The 8,768-nt window shown below is 63.1% G+C and overlaps 2 protein-coding genes across 2 annotated transcripts; one reads left to right on the plus strand and one right to left on the minus strand.

Moving 5' to 3' along the window:
• The first annotated feature begins 1,069 nt into the window (after positions 1 to 1,069).
• H696_00618 (hypothetical protein) lies at positions 1,070 to 4,320 on the plus strand. Its single transcript, XM_009494498.1, has 7 exons — positions 1,070 to 1,306; positions 1,479 to 1,527; positions 1,704 to 1,898; positions 2,028 to 2,096; positions 2,194 to 2,389; positions 2,529 to 3,387; positions 3,720 to 4,320. Exons 1-7 carry the CDS (start codon positions 1,152 to 1,154, stop codon positions 3,892 to 3,894), a joined length of 1,698 nt encoding a protein of 565 aa, XP_009492773.1. The 5' UTR covers positions 1,070 to 1,151; the 3' UTR covers positions 3,895 to 4,320.
• Positions 4,321 to 4,577: 257 nt separating this feature from the next.
• H696_00619 (hypothetical protein) lies at positions 4,578 to 8,761 on the minus strand. The gene is made up of 11 exons (XM_009494499.1): positions 8,590 to 8,761; positions 8,337 to 8,436; positions 7,935 to 8,222; positions 7,687 to 7,830; positions 7,303 to 7,532; positions 7,011 to 7,159; positions 6,373 to 6,923; positions 5,796 to 6,283; positions 5,470 to 5,618; positions 5,258 to 5,313; positions 4,578 to 5,125 (listed from the first exon to the last, which is right to left on the minus strand). Exons 1-11 carry the CDS (start codon positions 8,704 to 8,706, stop codon positions 4,665 to 4,667), a joined length of 2,733 nt encoding a protein of 910 aa, XP_009492774.1. The 5' UTR covers positions 8,707 to 8,761; the 3' UTR covers positions 4,578 to 4,664.
• Between the last annotated feature and the right edge of the window lie 7 nt (positions 8,762 to 8,768).

Here is an 8,768-nt window from a genome sequence, read left to right on the forward strand (position 1 = left end):
GGGACGAGCCGCGCCCGCGCATCCCTCCCCGCTGCCGGGAGCGAGAGTTTGTTTTTCCCCGCCCATTCCGCACGCTTGGTGGCCGACTGTGCCAGCGGCCTGGGGCTTGACGATGGGCGACCTCCGACCCAGCTGAGCGCCCCGATCGGGCCGAAGGGGGGCGGTGGCGGGCTCCCGGCCGATTGCCTTCCCTCGGCCCCCCCCTTCTGGGACATCCGACGCCTCGCATATATGGCCGCAGTGCCGTCCCTTTCTCTGAGCCGCCAGACCTTCGGCCGTACAGGACATGCACACTTGCGCATGAAGGCCCCCCGGGGAGAGGGGCAGGGGCGCGCGAATTTTCATGTGCATCAAATGGGGCCTTTTTTTTCCCCGCGTTTCCCCACCCAGGCTTGGGAGGCCCTCACTCGTTTATTCCATTTTCACCCCAAACCAGATGATCGCAAACGGCCCGTTCCGGGCTCCCAGGAATAATGGCCTGGCTGACCGCATCACAGCCACCGGTGACGGAGAGTGGCCGTCTAAAGCGCGGGGTTACATTCCTTCTCCCTCACGAATGGCGGCGTCTCTCTCCCCTGAGTGTGTGTGTGTGTGTGGGGGGGGGGGGGCAACGAGAGACAGACTTTCCCTTCCTCTCGGACGCCACCCCACACGATGCGCCCCCCTCATACTTCCCGCCGTCCCGACCTCGCGCCGTGCCAGTGATGGGCCGCGTCCTTTGTTTGGTCGGACTTTCGAGGGCGTCCTCGATGGCGCTTTTCCCGGACTAACCCCCCCAGAGATGCGGGGGGGGGGGGGGGGGGGGCACCTACCGCGGCCGAAGCCACCCCCCCTCCCCCTCGGCCAGATCGCACTTTGACGATCACCCGTCACAAGTCAGTCCGATCGCAGTGTGACTCCGCTCTCCTTGCCTTTTCGGAGGAGGCCACACATTTTTACAGCCCCAGGCCACAACTTCTTCCTGGGGAACAACAGCACCCCACTTCTGCCTGTGTTCGCACCTCGCGCATCCACACACCCTCCCCCCTCCTCGCCTACACGCCCACACCCCTACACCCCTACACCCTAACACACACACACACACACACGCGCACACATACACTGCCGACGCGTTGTCGATCGATCGCGCCCTGCGCTCCTCTCTCTCCTCCATGTCAACTGCCCTCCCAAACACTGCCGAAGCCTCGGCCCCGCCGGCTTGGCTGCAGCAGCTGCCCCCACAACAGCGTGAGGCCCTGGATGCTCTTCGGGCTGCATTTGACGCTGCCCTGCCAAGCAGCCCAAACCTCCAAGCCTTGAAGTTGTCGTACGTTCCCTTGCTTCTCCCGCCTGGGGCGGGCCCAAGACAGATGCTGGAAGATCACCATCCTGGACACCCCTTTGCATATCGCACATGGGTTTGCATTCGTGCCTGCATGCATGGCCACATGTCTGACTTCATGCCTCGCACGACGACTGGATCGCCATCTTCCGCACAGCGACGACCAAGTGCTACTGCGCTTCTTGATCGCTCGTAAGCTGGACGTGGTACGTCCTGGAAATGCCCCATGGCCTGTCGCCCCCGTAGCCGCCAGGGTTATTTTCATCCAGCTTGCTTTTCTGACCACTCCCCCCCCCCCCTCCTCACATACGCACAACCACCCACCCCCTCCCTGCCCTCCTCTCTCTCTCTCTCTCTCTCCATCCCTATCTCTTGCTGGCAGAACAAGGCGCTGTCGATGCTGCAGGATACCGCCAACTGGCGCGTCAAGTCCGGAGCCGAGCTCGAGGTCTTCCCGATTGTTGGGGCCCCCGGGCCGGAGCTGGCCCCGAAGGACGCTCTGCTGCCGATTGCCGTGCGCGGGTTCCAGTCCATCCGCGACTGCAATGCTGTGCCGAAGAACCCGGAGGAGGAGAAGGTGCGCCCGTGTCCGGGAATACCCCCCACATGCCCTTTCAGCGTCTCGCTGCTGACATTGCCTTGTCTAACTTCGCTCCCTCCCCCCCCCCCCTCCCTCTCCTCCTCCTCCTCCCCGGCTCTGGTCCAGATGTTCTCCTCCATTGGCGGCGTTTGCGTCCACAAGTGGGATAAGGAGGGCCACCCGATTTTCATCGATGTGCGTCATCTCGCACAGCCGCCAATCGACCTCACATCATGCTGATCCTCTTTCCTTCGCCCCCGATGGCTCTTTCTCTTGTGCCATTCCTTGCCAGCGCCTGGGCCTGCTCGATACGCATAGCTACTCCAAGCATGTCAGCTATGAGACGCTGGAGCACATCCACCTACGCACGCAGGAAATGATTCGCCGAGTGCTGATGCCGGAGCTGACTCGCCGCTTTCGGACGCGCGATGAGCCCCGCGTCGACAAGCTGACCGCCATCTTCGACATGTCGGGCCTGACCATTTCCCGTGCGTGCCCCTGCGCGATCTGGCTTCCCGCCCCCCCCCCTCCCTCCATCCCTCCATCCCTCCCTCCCTCCCTCACCTCCTCCTCGCCCGTTTATTTGCAATGGCCCCATGCATGCATGTGTTCATTCACTCCATGCAGAGTTCAACATCTCGGCTCTCATGATGGTTCGCCACACAGGGCAGCTGGACATGGACAACTACCCGGAGTCCCTGCGCCGGGCCTTCTTCGTCAATTGCCCGCCGATCTTCACCAAGTTCCAGGCCTTCGGCAAGAAGTGGGTCGATGCCGAGACCTTCTCCAAGGTTCAGTTCCATACCCGAGGCCCGGAGCAAACCCGTGCCCTGCTGGAGGCCATCGATGCGGAGAACCTGCCAGCCTTCCTCGGGGGGCAGTGCTATTGCACCTCGCAGCCGGGAGGCTGCTCGCCCAGCCTGCGTCTTGATCGCCGGGAGTACTTCTACCCCCATGTCAAGGATGTTTCAGCGCGGAATGAATTCCGCGTGACGGTGTCCATCCCGGAGTTGCTCCGGCAGCGAGCCGCCGGGTCTCTGGAGCTGACCTCCGGCCCCCCGACCAATCAGTATTACTTGCCGGAGCCGACGTGCGCCCCGAGCTCGGGAGTCGCCGCTACCGTGCTCGCCTCGGCCCCCCTGGTCCCCGGGTCCCAGGCCGAGTGTGAGGATGACTCCGAGGTCGAGTGTGATGCCATCGAAGAGGGTCCCCCGAGTGCTTCTGCTGCCCCACGCCCGCACAACACCCCGCCCGATTCCTCGGATGAGCTTGTGTCGCCGGAGGACTCGACCGCGGACTTTGTGTCGCCCTCCTCCAGCTGCCAGCTGAACAAGAAGCAGCCAGCCACTGTCGACCCGTCGGCCACGGATCTGCGCATGAAGGCTTTGTCCCTGAGTGACCAGCAATCGGCTCCGCACCTGACCTGGCACTTTATGACCGTGCAGAACAACATCCGCTTCGGCGTCTTCCGAGTTACCTCGGCCGGGTATGTTGCGCATGCCGGGAGGCACGGAGGAGCGGCCTCTTTCCCTCTCCTCCTCATTCCCGCCCTCGGGGTTGTGAGTGTGAAGGCGTGTCAGCGACACCTTTCGCTCTCCTCCTCCCATTGTCCTTCGCCCCCTTCGCCATGCCCTTCCTCCTCCGGATGGCGTGACTGACTTTTATCCTTCTCGCCCCCTTTTCCTTTCTCGCCCTCTCTCTCTCTCTCTCTCCCCCTCCCGTGTGTGTGTGTGTGTGTGTGTTTGTGTGCGTGGTTGGTCCGAACAAACGATGCCACCCTATCCCACAACAAATATGCCCCCCCCCCCTCCCCCTCAGCACCGAGGTCCCGGTGGTAGACCCGGCCATGGTCGACTCGCATGTGGACCCGGTGAAGGGCAGTATTGCCGTGGACCCCGACTCCACGTACATTCTTAGCTGGGACAACTCCTCCTCGTACTTCACGGGGAAAACGGTCTACTTCAATTGGGATATCGTGCCAGGGGCCAAGTAATGCCCCCTGAGGGCAACTACTGCATCATTTTTCCACCGGAGGAGGCTATCTACGGGAGGTGTCAGGGCTTCCTCTCTCCACATCAGTCGTCCATGGGGAGATGACTCCCCCCCCCCCACCTCCGCCTCCGCTTCTGTCTCCTCCTCCCCCTCTTTGTCTCAGCCCTGCCTTTATTCCCCCGTGTACGTCTCCCTTCCCTGGCAGTCGCCATCCGAGCTGGGACGCACGCCTGCACATGTGGAGGATGTACCGCGTGATTGCATTTATTGTGCTGGCTTCTGATAGACTACGCCCTGTCCGGGTGCCGCCGGCCGAGCGGGCGGCAAGCAGCAGGCAGCCCTTTTTTCGTATTTTCCCGCCTTCGGAGAAGGGGACGAAAGGAGCGAAAGAAAGAGAAAACACCAATAAAGACTCCCAGAACTCTCATCTTCTTGTTGTGTGTCCTCCCCTAAGTCGCCCTTGGAACCGGAGAAAACGCCGCATCATGCAAAACCATACACGCTGCACCGGGGAGAGGAAGGAATAACTATGTATTGTTCGGTCAAGAGAGAGAGAGACCACCACCCTAAGTGCGCTCCTCGTCCATGAGAACGGAGAGCAGCATGGGCCGGGGAACGGCACGTGGAGGGAGGAAGAGGAGGGGGAGGGGGAGAGAGACATGAAGACGGCAAGGACAGGCGGGAGGGGGGGGGGGGGGAGGGCACAGGCGCAGGGACACACCGCAACAGAGGGAAGGGGGGGGGGGGAGAGATAAAGGCAGGGTGGGGGTATCAATGTGTCGCCTCGGGTCCTGACAAAGAGGCACCAGCATCCGTCGGAGGGGCAGGGGCCGGCCGCGAAGGTGCCGTCGTCGCCGGGGGCTTTGCCGCGGCCGCGGCCGCCGCCACAGCGGCCCTACTCACGGAGGAGTTTTCCTTAAAGGTCTCAAACCAGTTAGCAAAGAAGGCGGATGTGAGCTCGGCCTGTTGCTGGCCCGAGGTAGCGGCGGGCTGTGACCCACTAGGGCCGGCTGCCGAACCTGCTGACCCGGCGCCTGCCGCCGCGCTGGACCCGGCCGCGGATGTCCCCTGTCCAGAAAGGGGCTTGGTGGTCATACCGGCGGCTGTTCCGGAGGGAGTAGCTCCCCCACCGCCACGGATCGGTCGGGCCACACGCGATGCTGCCGGGGACACAAGTCCGGTCTCATCCTTCGGCGGGCGCCGATATTCGCCGGAGACGTAATAGTGCCGGACTATCAACCGGTGCACGAATGTGTCAGCATGCAGTGGCGGAGGAGCCGGGGGGGGGGGGAAGAAGGAGCAGCGCTGTGGGGAGGGAAAGGGCGGGAGAAAAGGAGGGAGTAGGATACGGGGAGCAGACGCACTCCGATTCTCGAATTGACTGACGGCCTTCTTGTACAGCTCGGTCTCGTAGACGCGTCTGAGTGGAATGAGGACGACAGAAGAGGGGGGGGGGGGAGCGGAGAGGAGCAGGGGGAGGAGGATGGCCAAAGGCAGGGGCACCAACGGCAGATGCGAGGCGAGGTCAGTGACTCGGAAGATGCAGGTGAAAACGAAAAAGAGAAGGAGCGCGTACCTCCGCTCGCTGGTCTCACAGCGTGACAGGAGCTTCTTGGCATGGGCCTCCAGGGCGGAGATCTTCTGATCGCGACGATTCAGGCGCCGGCTGTGGGCCTCGCGTTCGCGCTGTAGCTGTTCCCGATTGGCCAGCAGCATCTCCAGAAGCTGCGGGGCGTCCGGATGGCGAAAGACAAGTTAGCCCCTACACGAGGGAGCAGCCGGAGAGAGAGAAGGAGAGAGAGAAGGAGAGAGAGAAGGAGAGAGAGAAGGAGAGAGAGAGAAAAGGGGGAAGGGGCACAGAATACGGGCGTATGGGCCGCGGAGAAGCAGGGAGGGACGCACGCGCGACTGAATGTGCTGGAGCTCCTCGGCATAGCGGTTAAGCTCATGGATGTCGGTCGGTTGGGTCTTTTGCGAGCCATCGGCACTGGCGGCGGCGGCTGCGGCGGCGCGCGATGCGCTGGCCAGTGCCGAGATCTCATCCAGGCTCGGCATAGACGGAGAGGTGGAGGCCCCGGCCGGGGCGGCAGCCCTCCCCCCGGGAGGGGACCCAGCACCTGCCGAAGCCACAGATGTGCTGCTGGCCGACTCGGCCAGATCCTCGGCGGTCGAGGGGCTTGGGGAAAGCTGGTGCCCAGGGGTGGACGTCGAATCGTCGACCACCGCCTCGGGGGTCGGGCTGGAGGGCCGTGAAGACACCCGCGAGCCCGGGGCCGAATGGTCCAAAGCAGCGGCCGCGGCGGCCGCGGCATCGGCCTCCTTGGCCGCACGGGCCTCCAAAAGCTCCTGCTCGAGCTCGGCGACACGCGCCCGGAGGCTGATGACTTCGTCTGCAGACGCGAAGGGAGAGGCGGAAAGGAGGGGGGGGGGGGAGTCAGAGGCAAACCAAGGAGCGTGACACAGCAAACGGCCAACATACCGGAATCCCGCACAGCTGCGGCCGTCGACTCCTCGTCCTCCATGTTCCCGAGCTCGGGCGAGGTGCTGGCCATCGGCGGCGATTCGAAGGGGCTGAATAGCTCGGCATCGCCTGCGTCCGGCTGGGGCTCATCCTCTGCCTCGGCCTCCTCCTGTTCCCGGTCTTCGTCCTCCTCCTCCTCCTCCTCCTCCTCCTGGGCGAGGGGCGAGGTTTGCGATGACGAGGAGGGCGACACGCCGGACGACGAGCTCGACGACATTTCCGAGTCCAGGAGCACCGAGGCCGGCGGGCTGGGCGGGGCGGCGGCACCAGCGCCAGCCCCATCAACGCTGGCAGTGGCCAGGTCACCGGCAGCCTGCTTGGCCGCTTCGGCTGCGGCCTCCGCCTCGGCCGCCGACCCGCCACTTCGCCAGACAGCCAACTCGGCATCGGCGATGGCCAGCTTGGCGGTGATGATTTTCAGCTGGTCGCGAGCGGCCTTGAGCATCCGGCGAAGCTCCTGGGGACTGAGCTCCACATTGGCGGTGGCCTTGTTCTCGACCGTCTTGGCACTGTACAAAGGAGCCCCCTGTTAGCAGAAGATCGCGCACAAGCACGATACCCGACGCAGAAAGAAGGGGACACTGGTGTGCACGCACCGCGCGCCGAAGCGAAGCGTCGAAAGGGTCTCCGCATCGTTGTACGAGGAGGGCGAGGCATTGATGATGAGCGTCGTGCGGGAATTACCACCGAGCGATTCTTGGAGAATACGCGTGAGCTTACTATCACGGTAGGGAATGTGCGTGGACTGTTGCCATGTGTTCGATGGGCAGAGCGATGTGCATGGACGTGCGATGGCGCGGACACCGGGCAGGAAAGGGAGGTCGGAGGATGAGTCGCCAGGAAGAAACCAACAACCGGAGTCAAGACATGCCAAGCGCGCGTGCGGACCTTCTTATCAGCCAAAGCATTGATCACCATGCCCAGCATGGTTAGTGACTTGTTGATGGTCTTGGCCTCCTGAAGAAGCTGCCCGGCGGCACCGGTCTTATTGACAGCCTCCGAGCCGGCCAGATCCACCAAATACAAGCGCCCCACCTTGGACGATTGGGTGGTGGTATTCCGCTGGGTGATGGTCAGGGAGAAGATGGCATGGGAGCGAGAGGACTCGGCGTTCATGTCTGCCGGGTGGAGGAGAGGTCAGTGATCAGCGGCCGATGAAGATGATGGCCGCAGGGGGGGGGGGGGGATGAGAGGAGGCCAACATGATGGGAGGCCAACATGATGGGAGGCCAACATGGGAGGGAAAAGGAGAGAAGGAAAAGGTGTTCGCACTGGTGGCGCTGACAGCGCGGTTATTGGCGCCGATCTCCATGACGTTGAGACTTTCCATGGCACTGGCCACATAGATGCCGGTAAGATCCTTGACGAAGATCCCTCGGCCGGGGTGCTCATGAATGGAGAGGTTGTCCTTCTTGGCTGTGGACGAGAAGGCAAAGGACCGACGTGACAGGGCAGAAGTGAGAAATGGCCGGGCTGCCTGGATAGGGCGAGCAAGGTCAAATGGGGGAGGCTGTACGCACGGTCCAGCAGGTCACGGACACGCTCCATGTAGATTTCCAGGTAACTACATGACACGGTGAATTCCATGGTCGGCGGGGCGGAGGCGATCGCCTCGAAGATGGCCTCCACGACACGCGGCGCGAGACCCCGGAGTTCGGGATCGTACCCGGCGAAGTCGCCCAGGTCCCCGCCCTCCAGGGCTGCCTGCATGACCGACACGGGGATCTCCGGGCCCTGCATGGTGAAGGTCTTGCCGGAGCCGGTCTGGCCGTAGGCGAAAATGGTGCCGTTATAGCCATTCATGACGTCTGTGCGGCCCGGCGAGTCGGGGAGAATGTGAGCAACGGGGGGACAGGATGACGCGAGATGCAAATGCACGGCATGCGCATGGGCAAGGTCCGAGGGTCAAAGGGAGGACGCACCCTGGATGACAGCCTTGGCCCCGAGCTCGAAGACATCCTTTTGCGAGGCAGTCCAGTCGAAAACCCGGTCATAGTGGAAGGTGTTCTTGCCGCGCGAGTGCTGAGCAAGGGTACGGACAGAAGACCGTGGAAGGGGGGGGGGGGGGGGATGGGGGGATCAGCACGAGCCAAACAAAGGGCAGGGCGTGTGCATGTCTCCGGAGAGAGAGAAAGAGAAGGCCGAAATTTGCCCGCCCAGTTCGCAGGAGCGTACATTGACTGTGACCGAGGTGTCATTGGGAAACTCGACACAAAGCCCAGCATTTTGGGCCTTCTCAATCTTGTTCTCCGGCCGAAACCGGCAGATAACCTTGATGTTGCTGCCCGACATGGCTCGGCGAGGGCGCGGAGGGAGGGCTAGCCGTCCGCGAGGGGTGTCACCGGCAGGGGGGG

This window comes from Fonticula alba (genome assembly GCF_000388065.1).
Source record: "Fonticula alba strain ATCC 38817 unplaced genomic scaffold supercont2.1, whole genome shotgun sequence".
NCBI classification, from domain to species: domain Eukaryota; order Rotosphaerida; family Fonticulaceae; genus Fonticula; species Fonticula alba.

What these genes read in the sequence shown, in the direction of transcription:
- H696_00618 (XM_009494498.1), top strand. Translation starts at nt 1,152, where the DNA reads ATGTCAACTGCCCTCCCAAACACTGCCGAAGCCTCGGCCCCGCCGGCT. An exon ending in CTCCAAGCCTTGAAGTTGTC is followed by an intron (nt 1,307 to 1,478) that starts GTACGTTCCCTT and finishes TCTTCCGCACAG; the next exon opens with CGACGACCAAGTGCTACTGC. An exon ending in GCCACCCGATTTTCATCGAT is followed by an intron (nt 2,097 to 2,193) that starts GTGCGTCATCTC and finishes ATTCCTTGCCAG; the next exon opens with CGCCTGGGCCTGCTCGATAC.
- H696_00619 (XM_009494499.1), bottom strand. Translation starts at nt 8,706, where the DNA reads ATGTCGGGCAGCAACATCAAGGTTATCTGCCGGTTTCGGCCGGAGAAC. An exon ending in ACGCTTCGCTTCGGCGCGCG is followed by an intron (nt 6,924 to 7,010) that starts GTGCGTGCACAC and finishes TCCTTTGTACAG; the next exon opens with TGCCAAGACGGTCGAGAACA. An exon ending in TGTGAGACCAGCGAGCGGAG is followed by an intron (nt 5,314 to 5,469) that starts GTACGCGCTCCT and finishes CATTCCACTCAG; the next exon opens with ACGCGTCTACGAGACCGAGC.